This window comes from Sinohyriopsis cumingii, chromosome 18, assembly GCF_028554795.1.
Source record: "Sinohyriopsis cumingii isolate HCF-2022 chromosome 18, ASM2855479v2, whole genome shotgun sequence".
NCBI classification, from domain to species: domain Eukaryota; kingdom Metazoa; phylum Mollusca; class Bivalvia; order Unionida; family Unionidae; genus Sinohyriopsis; species Sinohyriopsis cumingii.
This window is the reverse complement of record NC_142978.1, coordinates 69,460,664-69,481,109: the sequence shown is the minus strand read 5'-3', so window position 1 is coordinate 69,481,109 and position 20,446 is coordinate 69,460,664. Positions and strand designations below refer to the sequence as shown.

The following is a 20,446-nucleotide window of genomic DNA, read 5'->3' as shown; positions in this document are numbered from 1 at the left end:
ATGATTATCAAGTCTCCCAACCCGAGATTCCCAACCCCCAACCCTCCAAAAACAAATCAAATAGTCTTGAATGTCTTGATGTATGATGAATGAGTCCTTAATAATCGCAAAGTAGTGGCTTAGTTCAAACAGTCAATGAGCACTTTGTAATTCCAATAAACAATTTAAATACACCATACCTCTCAAATTATATCTGAAAACGAGTATGATGGCTGATCATATATTCCCCCCCCCCACCTCTCTAGAAAAAACAAAACTTATATCAAACATAAATGAATAATGATTTACCAAATTCTTTATATACTAATTTCACTTGACCTAAGACAAAATACAATTTATAGGGCAAAACCCAGGTCTTGAACTCAAATCCAATCGAAAAACTAGTTTACTATTTAAAATCCTTTAAAAATCTGGTGCATATTACCATGAAACAAATACAAATATTACGCACACCAATCTGATATAAATAAAATGTGTGGGGTTTTGTAGGAAGGGAGGTTGCAATGCGTTACGTGTTCGACGAGCAATATTTATAAAGGATGTCTGGATCGGTTTGTGTTTGACTTCTTTCTTTACTTCTTTTGCATTCTCGTCTGCTAGGATGGGTGTGGAAATATATCTTTTTAGCTGATGGAGTTCTAAACTCTTCTTATTTTTTCTCCCTCATTCCCACTATCGTGTCTATCGTATTCTTGGGAGCTACTACTACACTTGTTATCTCTGTATCGAGACGCATTCATATGATACCGTTGAAGACGCAATAATTCTACGGTCCATAACGACTGTTCTGTTTCTGACAAATCTCTTTGATCCATCAATGAGTGTAATTCTTCTTGATGTCAGTGAGATGAGGATTACGAGGTAAATGTGGTATATGTTCTTCATATAAACGATGAAGTTCGCTCAACCATTCGTAAGGGACTAGAAGCAATATTTGTCCATCCATAAGATCTACTGCTATGTCTGGATTGTGACTTTAATTTTTGGTACATGGATGTAGATTGCAATGGGCTATAAAGAAGTGTTACAAGTTTTAAAATCAATTTTAAAATGGATTTGTTGACATATTTGGGGTACTTTCCCAATGAATGGTTTAGTCGGGTGGTTTCTCTTTTGTTGTGGAGATGTATTGTGAAATACGTCACGTGGGAGGTATTGCGACATAGATCAATTTTCAAAATAGTGCGACGTAGAGCTGTAGTGTGTATGTAGGACAAAGAAGTGGAAATTTAATTCATTCATATTGTAACAATCTAGGGGTTTTACTTGACCGAGCGATGTCAAACCCTGGCGCAATTCCACTAGAAGTCTTATGTTGCTCCTAATTCCAAAGACTTCCATACAACTACTGTTGTAAACTAGAAAGTCCAACGTGTCCACTTTATAAATAATTTTAGTATAATTAATACAAGACCACAGATCTCACAGCTTCACAATTGTCTATCAACCGTACATCTGCATGATTTCTCATCATTAACTTTTCATAACGTTCTGTCAGCACTTGAAGCCGTAAAACTATACTACTCTACCAACTAATACAGAGAACCATTTTTACTAGGCCATCTTAGGCCATTCAAATAATGGTGTTAAGCCACATTTCGCTTGTAACATTGCATCACATCTGCCACCATGGAAACTTAAATGGTATCTGACGACGACGGAACAGTCCCTTCTCGCTTATTATATTGTGTAATTTACCAGTCTCCAAACATAAATACTGCACCTGGAGTTACACAACCAATGTACACAACTAGATTTTAATAGGGACTGTTAAACTCCATGTCATCATGGAAACTCACTAACACTTTACTCCGTGACGTTTGCTTCTAGTAAGTGGCTACTTATTTCGCGATGAGGAATATTTCCACGGGACGGAATTCCCATAATCAAACAAATAATCACAAAAATCTGAAAATTCCTTAAAACGAACCGCTATAAACAAATGCGCTTACTCCTAATTTATTACAATATTTTATTTGTTCTTGTTTTAAAATCAGTCTGCAGATGTATGCAATATTGTGTCTATATATAATTTGAGAGGACTTGTTTGTTTGGATTATTCATTAGAATTACAAGTGCTTATTGACTCTGGACTAAAATATTATTCTGGGATTATTGTGAATTTATTTATTCAAAGGAGTTTGGGACAATGCCATTGTGATAAGTCAAGGCTATTGTCACATAGGCATTTTTAAGGATACTGGTACATCAGTACATTCGAGGAATTTAATTCATTCTGAAAACTCTAATCTTTTGAACTTATGATAGAACCTTTTAGCATTATTTTGGATTTAAATCACAATACTGTAAGTTTCTCTTAAATTTTCATTTTATAACTTAGAGAATTACATTATTTGTTAACTTTTATACAACTTGTTGGTTTTGCTTCTTTATGTTACTATGTTTAAGACCATAGAGTCGTAACAAGAGTAACTTTTTTATTGTACAGGAGTAACATATCTGTGTGCACTATGCTCGTAGTAGCTAAAGACGACGTTTACGTAGCTAGGTTAAGACTATGAGACGGTCTCTTTGCATTTTACTACGTGATGTAGCTGGGTGAATCGGTACGACAACGGTCTGTTTGAGGGACGCTTAACTTCAACTACTGCTCGCTATAGTATATAAATGTGCTGAAATTAATGTTTATATTTATTATTATGAAAGAATCGCATGGGATAATGGAAATCTGGAAGTTTTTGACACTCTGGGTATGTAGTCAAGACAAAGGTCAAGATTGAGATAGGGAAGAACTATCCTACACCTGTGTAATACACTAGAAAACACGATCATACACATTAAAATGTAAGAAAAATATTCAGACACACTCACAAAGTTTATAAAGAAAATTATTTGAGTTTTGATTGATGTAGCAATCATTAAGTAGTATGTCTTTTCAGAGATGTAGATGGCTCTGAAAAGGGCAATTGAGGTTTCTTTTCTTTTTTAAAAACAAAAGATAAACCGATTCACTTGATATCAATTGCAAGTATCTTAAATATTTTCCAGTCTAAGAACTACGCCTGTTGCTTATGTGGTATGGTAGCAGTGACTGCTGCTGATGTTGGCATGTCAGTGATGGTGGATGTGAACGTCAGTGTAGTAAAGCACTGAAAACACAGAAACGCTATATGGTATCTACGGATCAGGGTCAAAACGGACCGGTACCAAAAGAGTCTATGACTAAAACCGACATGTTGAAAAGACCCAGTTCAAAAAGGTCCGACACCAAAAGTCCAATTTATGTATCAATTACTAATTACTACTATTATGTATACTAAACGTAACTAATACACAAATATATATCGTTGTTGTTTATTGTGAAATATCTATGTAAAGTAACATTGTGCATCATGTCACAATCGTACACGAAAGATAATGAAATTAACTGCGACACGCTATAAACTTGTTCTATGTAAAATGAACAAATAGTAAGATAACGCAAGTTACTGAATTTGAGAAAGTTCAAATGAGGCAAATACTAATTGCGAAAGAAAACTTTCGAAGCTAAGCGAATGGATAACATCTTGTTATAACATATGAAGACTTAATACGAGTTAAGTAACCCACGTGTGGGTTGTGCATGCCAACGTTGTCATGGTAATGCCTTAATTAGGTAATGACGAAACATTAATGATCGATACATATTTTCATTTGCGACGACTATTAGCTCTTTTCCTGTTTCAAATACATTCAATATCATTTATACATGTGTATGCGTGGTTTAGTTTTATTGATACAACTTAAGCTTTAAATAGATGTTTGCTCTGTTGTGTGTCTTGTAGGTACTGTTGCTGAATTGTGGTTGCAATGAAGGTCAAGTCAAAATTGGAAGAGAATTAAGAGGTTGTTGTTTTGTTTTATTTTTATAAATTGTTACTGTGGGATAGACAGACAAAAAGAAAAGGCAAAATCTAAAACTAGCAATAGCAACAAAAGACAAAACAACGTTAACGCCATTTCAGATTTATAAATCTATTAATAATATCAACAATTAATGATAATACATGAATATTAAATTCTAATATCAAATTCTACACAAATACCTTACACTACAACAATACTGCACATAATGGCTGTCAAATAAATTTAACAGTACAATATCGCATGCAATTCTACAATAACAGCCACAAATAAGCACCGAACTATATAAATATGCATAAATAAATATTTACTTTTCAACAAGAACCCTTATACCACAACAAAATTGCACACAGTGGCTGTCAAAGTTAAAAGTACCACACAGGATGCCATCCCTAATAACAACATCAGATATACACCGAAGTATAAAAACATACATACTATAAGAAAATGCATACATAAAATATTCACTTTTCAGAAAGAAACAGAATGAAACAACAAAATTGCAGACAATGGCTGTCAAAGTTAAAAGTACAATTTAGGATGCATTCGTAGAATAACCACACATTTATTCATAAATTCCATGCCTTTGTTTTCCTAGAGTATATCACAAGACATAGAAAAGCTGGGCAGAAAAAATGTTGAAACACACACTGTTACAACACATGATTAAATATGTGGCTGTCAGACAGTCTCATATGTTTCATAAGAACAGACGATTTTATAGGACATTCAAGAAAAGAAAACACTCAAATACAAATCTTAAATTCATGCGTAAAGACAAGTCTAATTATGGAACTGCGTGTGACGCAAAGTTCAAACATTTTGATTTAATACTACATATAGGGCCAAATTGTGTGATTTCAGTATACTGTAATATTGTATTGACAACTGTTACATGAAAGCATTTGAGCTTCTTTTCACTGTTGGTCCAAAGAAACTGAAGTTAGTAGACACAGAATTGACTAAACTTGTGATTGGGACCGACGACAAAGCGGCAATGCTCCAAACCATAACGACCGCATTTCCAGATTAGAGTCGTGTCTTATGCACCAGACACCTTCGCAAAAACACTACGCGCAAACTTAAAGACGATGATGTTGACAAAAAGGACCGAAATCCTGTTTTGGACAAAATATTTGGATTTGGAAGAATTTTGGAATCCGATGAAACAATGTTTTGAAGAGAAATGTAATAACTTGGTGATCTTCTGTCGGGAAGTTTCTTCAAAATTTATTGAGTATTTTCAGTAAAGACTGAGAAATCAGTTACTGATCAAGGTAAACGTACCAACACGACTAGATTTGACTTTCGACGAATGAACCAACAACAACAGCAAGTCCGTTAACCACGTGTTAAAGCAGATTGTAGAGTGGAAATCGAAGCCTCTGACAGAAGTTGTCTCTTATTTAAATGACTCGCAAGACGGACATTTCAAAGACTTGAGGTGTGCATTAATAGGGACTGGTGAATACCGACTCGCTGACAGTCATAATCAAATTTAAAATTTCAAAGACGGAATGGGTGTCACGAACTACCGAACGAAGACAAAATTGTACAAAAAATTCAGAAGCTTCATTCTTACAGACAGTAAATACATGACATTATCAGACGGATAGTCAGAAATCGAGCAGTGACAAATAAAAGACTAAACAAACAAAGAGCATAATTTTAGATATGGTATATTGCAACAAACGCACTTCTTGCCGCATGGCAATTTCCGTCATCCCAAGTATTAACCTATATATGCTATTAATTTGTTTGAATCAGCCCATTATTTTCAAACTAATTTTAAAAACAGCATATGCCGCATATCCACTGTTTGATTGCTAATAAATTTATATATTTCTTAAGAAGGAAAAAAATCACAAAAAGGCAAAGTTATTACTTTCTTTTCTGGTAAAATAACTGATACAACAGTAGTCATACTGTCACTGGGAATAAGCAGTATCCACTAAAATCACGACCGAATACATTGTATTAATTTTAGCCCTGTGTATTGTATTTGAATCCTTCCACATGATATATATATATATATATATATATATATATATATATATATATATATATATATATATATATATTGAAAGTGGCATCACATGTACATTTATTGTATTCTGATTGGAAGATAGAAAACACACTTATTGAATTAAGTTATACATGTTTCGCTTGATGGAACCTCCTAATCCATTTCAATCCCATCTTAGACTGTGTATAAAGGTAATATAGTCTATTGCATTATCTGTTCCCAAGACAACCAGACAAGGTGTATATTAAACTGGTGCCATTGACCATTTTCATCATGTTGTTTAATCCAGACTTCCAAGAATATGTCAAGGCATTGTAGACCATGACCATGATCATCAACACAGCTATTTGAAAGAGATGACTCTATGTGGCCAGGCAAGGATGTCTCAAGCAGGTTTTACTCTACAGACCAAAAGTGAGAAGAAGCTTATCCTGGAGAACTGTGATGCATTACCACCTTTGTTAACCCTCACTGGTTAACTAACCCAACAATCCTTTTTAGGGACACCCAAATCTCTTCGGAAACAAAGACACTCAAAATCACTGCCACTATGTATTTCATGTCTGTTCCTTTGTTCACATCTATCTCTATTCACAAACAACTAAAATTCCAACTCTCTTTTGTGTCACTATACATGTAGTGTGTATATAAACACTACTTCACTATGCTTTGGCATGGTGTGATAGCATGTTTTGTGTGAATGTGTGTGTGTGTGAATGTGTGTGTGTGTGTGTTTATAAACACTTCTACCCACTTGAGTGTGACAGTAGATCACTAAGTACTGGATCCCTATTTCACATGTCCGTTTATAATGCACAATTTTATAGCCTAATGTCAAATTCCTGCAGACACCATTACCATTCCCCAGTGTAAACCTACAGCATTATGTTAATTCCACAGACACCCAGGGTATCCTACATTCTTACTGAAAGATATATACATGTATATTGTGAGAATACATTTGGGTCAGTGTACATTGGGATATCTGGTGTGCATTTTGACCAACACTGCGTTCCAAAACACCTTACATTACATATAGATGGTATATCAGCGTGTTATTTTAATATCCTTGATGACAATGGTTAGTGTATGTACTGGTAGACCTCTCTAATATATCCTTTTTCATTTGGGAAGTGCAAAGCTAATTAAAGCAGCAGAATATTGAATTGCAGAATGTAGAGTATACAAGGTACAGTATCCCCTGAAAAGTCAGGTAGACAGTCTTCATGCTTTTAAAACCACCATGAAAGCTAAGTGCCTTTAGCAAGGGCTATAGGATACATGGTACTAATTCAGCTCCAATAGCAATCCCATGCAAACAACATTTCTGAGTACTCATGACCAAATTTAAATTTATCAGTATGGACATATCTTTGATGAGAGCTTCTATGCAGATAAAACCATATGAGTTGTGCCATATTCTGGAGATACATGTGTTTGAATGGTGATAATTTCAAAGTCAAGAGTGTAAAAGGACTGAAATTCCTTCAATTAAAGAATGTCTTTATTTTTTCAGTAACAACTAGGACAAGCTCTCAAAAGATTCTTTCTACTAAAATCTTACTTTCATTATCAACAACTCCTGGCCAGCCAAACATATGTATACTCTATCTTATATTCATTTCTAGACTGGTTCCCATTCTTCCATATCATTAGTACTATGAGTCCTTCATCCTAGTTGATGATGGGCTGAGAATGAGACAAATATTTCTTGAGCTCACACTGGAATTCTGATTAAAAGACTGAAAGGCCAATTTATGTCAGGTCATAAATGTTTAATTACTTCCCAAAGTATTATACACTTTTTGCATTATAATCTTCTTTCATGATATTTTTGATGTGATTATTAAAATTGTATACATCTTTTAATCTGCATTTATTCAAAAAGAGACAAGAGTTGCCATCATGATATCTTAGTCCACTCTATTCCAGACTTTAGATTGCTACAACAAATTAAGGTACAATGCAATAATGTAATGATCACATCATTTCACACTGTGTAGTAAACATTGATTTTCCAAAAGTTGACATACTTAAGTTTCTAATATATCTGATGTGAACTTTGCTTCATAGTGTCATTTTAAATGTTAAGGAATGTGATATTAATTTAGGTTAACAAGGTTGAATAGGTACTTTGCAATTATATATAAAAAAAAGCCAAAACTAGGTACTAAAATAAATAAAATTTCTTATACAATCAATTTACAGATAAAAATTTCCCATTCAAATATCTTGATAGACAGGCAGGTAGATGTGGGACGATGTAATGGCTCATCGACACAATACTGACTATATGGAGCAGATACAAGTTCAACAAATTTAAAGTCTAAGAATTACAAAGACAAAATTATTTTCATAAACACACATAAATCAAAAGTATGTAGATAGGTTGCTTACCACATTCATGAAACATTAAAGTTTATAAGCATTTAATCAAAAATATGCAAATTTCTTCTATTTCTATGTATTTAATCAAAAAAATTCATTAATTAGCCTCAGCATTAACAACATATTATACATAGATATACAAAAGTAATTGCGTTAAGAAACAAATATTATCTGTGTTGAAAAGAACTATTACCCAATATATAAAATGTATAATAGACCACAATTGTGTAAACAACATGGAAATTATAATCCCCATTCAACCAATCAGCAATATGGTCCAGAATAAATATCTTTGAAATTTCAATATATAATAAGCATCTTTTCTATTTGATGACAGATAATTTCACTGATAACAGTTTTTGTTAACAAAGAAGAAACAAGGATAGATGAAAACATTAAATTGCTGCATTCTACTGTGAGACAAACAAGTGTAGTGTTTTAGATTGATCATCATTTTTATCTGTCACAGTGAAATTTTCTCTGTTCTTGTCAAAGAAAATTCTGATAGGATGACGAGGAACACCGGATGTGATAACCTGGAGTGTTGTGCCTTCTGGAGACAGTTTATGGATATTGTTAGAATAGAATCCCACTACAAACACATTGTCCTCCCTGTCGACAGCTATGCCAAGTGGATGCCGTAGATCACTGGAAGTATAGACAAAGTGCTGCCTTGCATCTCCAAGATCGAAACAGTAGACTGCATGACTTTTATACACAGAGATGAAGACCCGTGATTTGCAACTATTCAAGGCAACATAAGCCACAGATCTTTCAGCGGAATCAAACTCATGATAACATGACTCCCCTGTTGTCCTGCTGACAAGGTTCCAGTAACATTTCTTGTAATCTGTATGACCAGCAACCACGACCTCCTCCCTACTGAGGGCAGTTACACCAAAACAATGAAACCTGGTATTCACTCTTCCAATGTCTCTGAATGATTTGTCTCTTACAGACAGGAACTGGACTGTCTTCATGATAGGCAATGTCACAGCAATGTCATAGTCATCCATAAGACAAATGTTCATTGGTTTATGTGGCAATGTGTAACTGGTGATGAAGTTATAAGATGAATCATACAGGCAGCATGCATTGTTGGCACTGTTTGCCTGTACTATGTCTCCTCCAGGTAAATGAACACCACCTGTATAGCAGGGACTGTCTTCACCTGTAGAGTGTATGTCCACCACACTGACTAGCTTCGCCTGATGTTCTCGTAGAAACTTGCCCGCACCAGAAATGAAAAGGCTGTCAGTAATACATGAACATGGAAAACTCTTATGATCTCTCTTGGACTGAAGCTTGATTATACTGTTGACATCTTGAGACAGGATACCTTTTATGAGGCTGCCAAACTGTAGCTGAACCATGAGCAATTCTATTTTTTCATATTTCCCCCTGATCTGACCTGCATAGGATTTTAACTGGGCAATCGATTTCTTACTCACAAGAAATGTTTGAACATCTGTACCATACTTTAGAACCAACTCAAGGAGTGTTTGAGAGTTTCTAACAGCATTTATTAAGCACTGACATTGATGATTCTCCTCTTGGCGCCTGATCATTTCTTCTTTATATATTCGGTTCCCTTCAGCTGTCACTGTTCTCTCTATCTCATCCAACCTTTCATTAATTTCCTTTCTGAAGGCCTGAATTTCAGCTGTAAGGTTACTGAAAGTTGCCTCTAATTTATCGGTATTTGATTCATTTGTCAAAATAAAGGTCTGCAGGTGTTTCTCAATTTTATTCATTTGGTCCATTATTTCCTGCGTCTTTAAGTCACTTAGAAGACTTGGAAGATCTTTATTCAAATTCTTCACTTGTGCACAAGTCCTATGATCAGAAAAGAAACAGTCAGCACAGCAGACTGCTTCGTGGCTTAGACAGTAGTATTCAATAGGTTTGTCTTGGTGGTCTAAACACCCAAACCCTTCTGCGAACCTCAGTTGATTTTCTGGTGTGCTGTCTAATTCTTCAACGCTTATCACCTTATGCTCCCTCGTCACTTTAGTTTTCTTATGGACTGATAAACAATCATTGCACAGACTGTCCTCACACACGACACAAAACCCCAGGGCTGATTTGGATTCACCAACATACTGACAACCGTCACAAAACCTTTCTACTTTCACATTCGATTTTGCTGCAACTGAAATTGCACTTCGTGGATATAGAGAAGCCCACTCTCTGACAACTTTTTCTGTTTTTGGTAAGTTCGTAATCGCTCTACATACTGGACACACAAACTCCTTCACAGCGTCTCCTTTAATGCTAACCGTTTTCGATATATAATCCTGTAAGCACTTTTGACAAAAAGAATGCATACACGGTATTTGGCGTGGCACAGTAAAGGTATCTAAACAAATAGGACACACTGGTTCATCTGGCAGAGCTGGCTCTCCACTAGCGATGGCCATGGAAATGTTCATATTAGATCCGTAAATGTTACGCTGTCTTATTATTCATGCACATAATTCTACAACAAACATAAGATTGGTGCCTGTCTTCCGGTAAAATGTTTACACGTTCAGGTCTGTAACTAATACGAAACGTTGTTAAGGCACAAACCCGGATTTGACCTGATCCGGATATGACGCGCTAATACCAACCATCAAATGTGCCCGGTATTAACGAAGAATAATTTAAATATATCTTATACGTGTTTGCTTTCTAAAATGTATACAATTAAAAAAAACAAAAAAAATCATTACAGTTTGATCATATTAAAAAATTCCACAAAACCTTTTTTTTTCAACATTAATGTTCATTATTTCACATTAGTCATTAGTAGTTGTATGTGGCACCTTGGATGCTCATTGGTTTTTAACATTAGTCCATACATTTTTTAAAAACATTGACACTGGAAGTACAAAGTAAACATGCGGTCCACGCTATAGGTACAAACGGGAAATTGTATGTTAATTGGGTCCATAGGTTTAACATGGGAATGGTATTACAGGGACAAAAGTATTCCAGCCCACAATAGTGTTGATAGGGAAAAGGAAAGATGTAATGTTTACTTTGTGATTAGTATAGGCCGTTTCCATGTTGAAAATTTTATGGGGACGTACGGCAAATACAATGTTAACATTTTAGATACTATTCAACTCACTTTTTGAGTACTATCCATGCACTATTTGACTACAATCCAAACACACATCCCTACAATCCAACGAAATGGTTGAAGTGTTTGTATACACATACGGTCACAAAAGCTTACAAACATGTTATCACATACAAGGGTAGGAAGAATATAAAGACACACTACTGTACTCTTACATTGTTACGACTTCATGTCTCGAACTATAAAACAGAAAGAAGCGAAACCAAACCGTTTAATAAAATCAACATATAATTTATTTCTCTAAGTTACGAAGTAAATTTTAAGAGACACATACAGTATTATGAATGAAATCCCAAATAAGCCGAAATGTTATATCGCAAGTCCAAAAGTATAGAATATTTCTAATGAATTACAATAGTTTTCAATGTCCTGATCTGACACCAGTGGGATATGGGGGCTGTTTAGGACCTATGGAAATACCAGTCAAAAAGGTCGTGTGGCTGTTTAGGGTCTATGGGAAATTTAACATTGGGAAAAACCTTGAGTTGTATCGGGTCAATGGAAGTCCCAGTCAAAAAGGTGTCCCTGCACACACGTAAATCATGGGCAAAAAAGAGATTTTTGAGTTTTAATTATTTTTGGCAATTGAAATACTATCTCTTTTCGAGAGATGCGGGTGGCCCTTAAAAGGACCGTTGGGTGTTGTTTGTTTTTTTTTGATAAAAAAAAACAACAACTCAGGAACGGCACGTTATCAGCTTTAGCTGCCTTATTCCTTTCCCACGGCCAAGGCCTACATCTGGACTTGCTCCTATCGATGATTTGGTAGAAATCATTAGGGTGGGTATCTCAGGCGTAGTAAAAGGGTTGGGCTGTTTTGCTAGGGAAGGTATTTTTTCCCAGTGTAACCAAATTCTAATAAATCATATGTGAATCTAAATTATATTCAAAGATAAACCCACACTGAAGTTGTTGTTATAGGCTATCTGGCATTTTTCTTGAGAGGTTGGATTGTTATAGTATGTCAAAGATTTCACTTCCGTACCAACAACGTCTCATTACTCAATGTGCACTGTCGTCAAAATACTCACAGACAATCACACTATAATGTTCATATTCTAAAGAATAAACAAAGTTCCTTTAAATCAATACCGATAGTGACTAGATACAACATACGTATCACTATAAATGTGAGAGAGGAAAAACGCTCTAAACAAAGACTGGGACTAAATTCGTGTGTTCTGACACGGAGGTAATAACGGTGGCCTGAGTCATATCAGCAGGGCCGACAAGGGGGGTCGACAACTGAGAATACATCCCCGGGGCCGGGGGCCGTAAGGAATCCCGAGCCGAACAATACTTTTGATTTTATAAAAGAAACAATTTGTTTGAAGAAGAACTAGAGAGGCCCGGGTGCTTCCTACCACAGGACCCGTCATCGGTCTCCATGGCCCTACCTATCAGACAAACTTAAGTATGGCTAATTTTAGCCAAACTCTTATATTTGAATGGCACGCCTATTTCAAGTCTATCTAACACATATTTTAATTTTAATTTTCATAGCACAAATGCGTGTGACAACGCACAGAAAGTGTGAAGTGTTGATATTTCACAGAGTGCTCAAGTACTTTGTGACGTGGAAACTAAATTTGCAATAACTTCATTAATTATAGACATTTTCAATTTTCATGAGACATTAATTGCAGTACAAGATAATTTCTATTTGAAAACATGATATAAATATACAATGAAAATTTGATAGATTAAATGTTAATAGAATTTTAAATAACATTTTAAGGTATAAAATTAATGTGAACATAAAATTAAATTTTCTTACAAATATTTAAGACGAAAGCAATAAAATTTAGACAGCAAAGTTGACCAAAGAATGTAATTTAAAGCAAGTTGCAGGTTTGGTCTGTACAGGTTTAAGCATTTTGTTCAGGGGCAGAGAAGCAAGATAGCTCTCAATGATTTATGCAGCAAATTGCAATTCTTATGTTGCGTGTTTAGGCTCGAATAAACAGTAACACGAAAAAGAGTGAAAACAACAAGCTTTGAAAAAATATAATAATTTATTTCCCTGGAAAAATTCTGCAAAAATGAAGAAGAAAAAATACGAACTTACGGTTTTCTAGAATCAAATCCAAAAATAATCCAAGAATATATTTTTTGAAGTCCTAATAACAAATGTTCTAATGATTTCAAGTTCGAGTCCCGACGAAGAATCCACGATGGAAGAAGACGTATGCTGTAATATGTAGTGTTAAAGTCTACATATCCTTGTACAAACAAGAAATATCACTCCGGTTTTGGAAATCTGAATAAATTGTTATAAGAACTGTCCTTGTTCAGCAATTTCATATGAGCACACGTATTTTCCTGGAAAAAATGAATTAATCCCTTTGAATCTAAGTAATTTGAAATAACTCCAAACAGCACAACATGCAACTTCCAGTTTAAGAGCCCAACTAACACAAAGAATATCTATCCAAAACAAAGGTTATATCGTATTCTAAAAAGTAAAAGGGGGGTCACGTGGTCATGTTCCAGAACCTCGTCGAAATTATTTACTTGTTAAAGATTACTAACACGAAAACCAATCATTTTACTCTAAGAAATAAAAACAAAATTGTTTACATCTTAAACACGTAGTCCCATCATGACCTCGACAACAACCAATCATTTCAAAATAAAAACATAACTTATTTACGTGGTTGTTACTAATTTTGAATCAAGGTCAGGATCTAGATCAACACCTGGTGTTTACAAAACGAACAGTCATGGTCAATCTGTTTTCTGAAAACGGCATCATCTCTGGTGAATAAATTTACATTACAGTAGGATGCAATGAAAAATAATAAAAAAAATAAAATTGCCAAACCAGATAAATTTAAGTAAATATATATTAGATCAGATATAATTAAATCAAATATACATAAAAAATATACTTGTTCAAATGCATATAGGCGTACGACTGAAGATACAATGGCTAGTGCTTAAGACCTTCTTTGGTGGTCGCTGACATTTGACATTCATGGTGTCAGATACTCGTTTATGTGACAATTACTATAATCGACGACAATGCCATGTGAATATACAAGTCCAAGCATGGTCTAACGTACTTAACTATGTCACTCATCTCTCTCTTGATGACAGAACTAACGTCTTTGAGGGTATGTATGTATGTATGTATGTATGTATGCATATATATATATATATATATATATATATATATATATATATATATATATATATATATATATATATATATATATATATATATATATAAAACATATGTTAAAAAGAATTTGGTTCTTGGTTTGGCGTCTGAACACCTTCCACATTTCGCAAGCATGGCTGGCAATATCGTGGATCGGAAGACCTTCAGTTATGTTGGCAGACTGCTGCCACTGTGCTGGCACACATTTAGGCGTAGACTTCCAAATGCTACACTCGCTTTAGCAATCCTGGCAGTGGTTTCCTCATCGACGTGGACTTCACGTGGCAGTAAGCAGCTCAGATAAGTGAATTTGTCAAATACAGGAGGGTTTGGCCATCTACTGCGATGGGAGTCTGTGTGTAATGCTTTCTTGGTGCATGTTTATATGTCATATTTGCCTTCTTGATACCGATAGTTAGACAACAAGTGTCAGAATCTGAAGTCAAAATGGTCAGTCCTTTCTCGTAAGTCAGACACATAATAAATAGGAGACCACCAACAGTTACTTCCTTTAACTTCTTCTTCGCCTGTAGTCTTTTCAGATTGAAGAGCTAGCTGTCAGTCCTATATCTGATGTCGATCCCAATGTCAAAGTCATGGAAGGCATCAGTGAGCATGGCAGAAAACATCCAACAGAAGATGGCTGAGGTAAACCCAAAGCCTTGTTTGACTCCATTAGTAATAGGGGACAGTTCAGATGACCTCTCGTCACTCACGATAGGAGCGAGTATGCCATAATGTAATTGCCCAACAATCTGGATGAATTTCTCTGGACATTTGACATCAATGAGTGAAAAATCTAATTTGAATGAACTTTTGACAGAAATGAGTGAAAAATATCATTTGAATGAACATTTGATAGAAATGAAAGAAAAATATAATTTGAATGAACATTTGACAGAAATGAGTGAAAAATATAATTTGAATGAACTTTTGATAGAAATGAGTGAAAACTATCATTTGATTGAACATTTGACAGAAATGAGTGAAAGTGCCTTGCTTCATGAGATGTAGATTAATAGTAGTGAATAGGGATACCCTAGCCTCAGTGGGACTTAGCATTAAAAACACCCCTGGGACAATCTAGCCTCAATGGAAATTTAACATGGGGAAAAATCATGGGACACTCTAGCCTCAAGGGGAATTTAACATGGGGAAAAAGTCTTAGCTCACTCTAGCCTCAAGGGGAATTGAACATGGGAAAAAGTCTTGGGTCACTCTAGCCTCAAGGGAATTGAACATGGGGAAAAAGTCTTGGGTCACTCTAGCCTCAAGGGGAATTGAACATGGAAAAAAAAATCTTGGGTCTGTTGAGCGATAAGGGAAAATGGAACAGGGTCGGGACCCTATTTTAATATGGTCCCGACCTGATGGGTCAATGGAAATGGAACATACGAAAATTGAAACAGGGAGGGGGCTCTATTTTTTTTTAAGCAAAAAAATAAAAATAAAAAAATGGGGTAGGCAATTGAAAGTCTATCTCTTTTCGAGAAATGTGGGTGGCCCTGAAAAGGGCTTTTGGTTCATCATCATCTTCTTTTATTTCCTCCACTTCTTCCACCAAGTTCTCACTTTTTCCATCATTCCTTTCTTCTTCTGTTTCTCCTCTGGCATCCAGTCTGGATGGCCCAATGCTCTAAACTTTTCCTGGACTTTGATCCAATTCTGATTGAGCCTCTCAAACTCTTCCTTTTTCTTTAAATTTTCCTTATTCTTTCTTTCTTTACTCCATTTCTCCTTTATTTTCTTTACTTCTTCCTCCATTACTTTTCTCATTAGTTCTTCCGATTTCTTAAGCTGGTCCAGGCCTTTTTTGACAAATGACCACTCTGTCCATTCCATTATGTCTTCCAAAAAACACTTTACTTCTAGCACATTATCCATGGCTTCTTTCAAGTGACCAATCTTTACATACTCTGGATTTATAAGGCCTCTTAGTCTTTTTAGTTCTTCTTCTATCATTTCTTTCACCAGATCCATAGCTAATTTCAGGTTTTTCACTTGCCTTCTGACAAAATCCCTGGTAACTTCATGCTTCCATTCACGTTCAATCCTTTCCACTACATAAGCTTCATCCACCATCCAATAACAAATATCCTTCAACTGGTTAAACAATTCTGTTACAGCCACCATCTTCCTTGTCTTTATTCCTTAGAATGGTGCGAACGACGAACACTGTGGGTTCTTATACGAAAAGCGCGGACGTGATGGAAAACATCCCCCAAGACAAAAGTTATATTACCTAGATCATAACCAAACAACGCGCGTACGTGAAGGAAAACATCCCTTACTTTTCTCATTTCATATGATCTACTATCCACATACGTGAAGCAGCAATTAACAAACCCCAAATCTACTATCCACACACGCAAAGCATTATAATTAAACCCAATAATCTACTATCCACACAAACGTACGTGAGCGCTTACAAACACACACACACACACACACACACACACACGGAGAAAAGAGTAAGTGTTTATATTCACACTACTCTACATACACACATTGGCAAATCGATTGTTATTTCTTTTCTAAAGGTTTGGGTAGCCCTGAAAAGGGCTGTTTGTTTTTGAACTCAAGTGACACCTGGTTAATGATGGCACCTTCCAGGCCTGGCACCACACACACATTTTCTTCCCCAGTCTCCTTTTACTTTTTTTCTTGAGAGCGCAGAGGGAGGATGATTGGCTTTAGCACCCCAATCCTCTGTCTCTGGTATCTTGTAAGCCATCCTCTCTCCTATTTTCTTTTCCTCCTCTTCCCTCTGTCTTCTCTCCTCCTCTTCCTTCTTTATTCTTCCCTCTTCTACTACGGCCTCCGCTGCCAGTTCATTTAACAGGCGCCTGACATATTCCAGATGTATCTGGAGTTCAAGAAGTTTGCTTATTCTGGTATTCATTGTCTTATTAACGAATGAACAGGGTAGCTAGACTGCCAAGCGATTTTCAATTTATAGTTAAAGCGCGGACGTAAAGGAAAACATCGCCCTAAAGCAAAAGTTATATTACCTAGATCATGACCAAACAACGCGCGGACCTAAAAGAAACACTCACTTTTTATACTACCCATTACTAATTTAAAAAGTTTCATTTTAAAAAAATTATATACTATCCACATACGCAAAGCAATCAAATCCCAAATCTACTCTCCACTCACGTCAAACAGCAAAAAAAACATTATCATTCCACACAAATGCACTTGATCTCTTACAATCACAAACACATACACTCACACCACAAAAGAGTCAGTGTTTATATTCACAATACTCTGCATACACACATTGGCAAATCGATTGTTATTTCTTTTCTAGAGTATTGGGTAACCCTGAAAAGGGCTGTTTTTTTTGTTTGCTATGGCAATCTTTTAGTTTCTAAGAATGCGACGTCCTCTGACGATAGACTTTCTGACGATAGGTCTACTTCTTCGGAAAGAGAAGAAGAACTCTTCGGTGTCGATATGACAATCGACAAAGCCTGTCAGGTTGCTGCTGCTGTTGTTGCTGTTGCTGCTCTCTCTGTTGTTTCTGAAGTCTATACTTCTCTGTCCATTCTTCTTTCTCCCTGTTCATTTCTTCTCTGAAAAGCTCTTCTATCAGGTCTTCAGTGACTTTTAACATTCTCACATTCTCTATCTCTTCTGGCTTCGGTATCAGACTGTGTCTGACCCTATGCAAATTCACGTAGGCTTCGTTTAGCTTAGCTAGTCTGGAGCACATCTTCGTAGGAGGATGAGTCGACAATGGATGGTTAGACTGGAGGCTACCTCCGGCTTTAAAGTCAAAGCGCGGACGTGAAGGAAAACATCCTTACACGGTTTTCGAGCCGCAACGTTCAATGAGTGTCATGAGAAGGATAGTAAGAAGTCAAAGAGCATGAATCAAAATTCTTATAGCCAAACAAAAGACAAAGGCATTTTTTTTTAAAACAACATTTTTTTTATTCAAAATCACTTAACACTAACAAACAACTATAACATTTTTAACAATATAACATCAAACATTTTTTTTCAAATGACAAACATTCTTTTTCAACTAACACATTATTTTGGACAAGGCTGACAACGTTGTGATTGAAATTGTGATTTCCACTGTTGGAAGTCATTAGGCCATTGATGGACACTACGTTTCCTAGCTTGAGACAAAAGATAAGCATAATGGTCACAAAACCATTGATCTACTTTCACATCGTTTCTAGAAGAAGAACGAGGATCAAAATGAGTCACTGAATGTTCTAAGGAATAACCCAGGCTGCGATGATGCAGAAAATACACACAATATTGTCCACACACCAAGGAATCTGTGCCTTGTAATTTCACATTATTGAATCGGGTGGTCTGAGCATTTCTTCTCATAAAGTCAATGATATCGTCTTCCAAAGGAGGCAATCCATACGAATCGAAATATTCCACACATCCTTCTTGAGGAAAGTAGACGGCTACCCAGTGGGTTCCTGGGAGATGACTGTCGTCCGTGTTGATCACATAAGCTAGATGGTCTTGAGGTTTACGATGAGGGAGTTCATCTTTAGCACAGACGACAGGATTCCAAGAAGCCGTGTACGAGCTGTGGTTCAAAAGGTAATAAAGTTCCCAGGTATCCATGTTTTGTGTGTTTGTTTTTTTTTCTTCTTCTTCATAGGTTATGATAAGTGATCAATTCGATCCTGACTTTTTGCTTGAAAATGTCTGACAAGTAAAAGGCGTTTAGATCCGACTTCTTACTCTGGTCAAAGAGAGATTCGATGCGACGGCACTCCAGAGACGTTAATGGAGGAGAATAATGTTTATCCAAGCCTTTATACCACTCGTTCAACACGAATTCTATTTCGATGTGATCCCAAGCTTTGTCCAGATATTCGTCCAATTTTTCTTCTTGACTTAACATCAGACATTTGTCGTGTTGAATTTGACTGGGATGATCGTTGTGACATCTATAGCACTCTTCCTTGATCAATTCTTTCATTATATCTGTCAGGACTGTAGCAAAACAGGAGACTAAATGGGCTTCTTGTTCTGGCCATCTTGACTTCATCATGATAACTTCTTCGTCTTGGGATTCTTCTTCTTCTTCCACGGTCTCCTTACATTCCATCTTTAAAGTTTCTCCACTAGGTAAAGAGGGATAACAGTCTTCCATAGCTTCTAATAATCTAGAATGACTTCTCTCAAACTGTTGATTTCTATGGTATTGTCAAATTCTGCATACAGGATGACGTTCACTGTGCGATCTGGGGGTGGAATTGCAAACTGAAGTTCCACACGAATCTGACCCGATTTTATAGGGTGGAAATGTCCCTCGTCGCTGCCTTGGTCTGGAGTGAAATCAAAACCCCACAAAGCATAGCCTCCTGCATAATAGTCGTACGAAATACCGTGACTGGTGTTGGTTCCTAACTGTCCCGTGGCTTCGTACAGGGACAAGTACGATCTCAAATAATTCTTCGCGACACCAAAGTTAGGCTCAAAGGGTCGGGTACACAAGGTCTTGCCGTCGCGACTGACTTCGATCTTGGACACATTGTAATGTTGAAACTCAAAAGGATTTTGATCGTGGGTTCCGTTGAAGGCTGAATTCCTGACGATACCAACAATCAAACGCTTGGGTAACTGTCCTTGGAACAGATGATCTTCGATCATAGATCGCTGTCCAGCGGGAATGGTGAACGTTTTCACTTCTACGCGTCGTATCGGATACTTGGCGGTCGTTCTGCTCAACGTCTGACTGACGTCGTTTCCCACTTTAGGTAACACTTCCACACGACGCACATAAAGTCGGGCTTCTTGAATGATAGTTTTGTATTCATTGGCATGGGCCATCAAATGGAAAGCGGCACTGCTACGATTCAGTCTCAGACGGATATCCACCCCGTTCAGTAAA

The 20,446-nt window shown here is 36.3% G+C and overlaps 1 protein-coding gene across 1 annotated transcript; it reads right to left on the bottom strand.

Moving 5' to 3' along the window:
* Window positions 1–7,376: 7,376 nt before the first annotated feature.
* Window positions 7,377–10,836, bottom strand: LOC149776914 (uncharacterized). The gene has a single exon (XM_089941620.1). The coding sequence runs from the start codon at window positions 10,708–10,710 to the stop codon at window positions 8,689–8,691; it is 2,022 nt and encodes a 673-aa protein (XP_089797746.1). The 5' UTR covers window positions 10,711–10,836; the 3' UTR covers window positions 7,377–8,688.
* Between the last annotated feature and the right edge of the window lie 9,610 nt (window positions 10,837–20,446).

Coding starts and splice junctions, on each gene's coding strand:
- LOC149776914 (XM_089941620.1), bottom strand. CDS start 10,710: ATGAACATTTCCATGGCCATCGCTAGTGGAGAGCCAGCTCTGCCAGAT.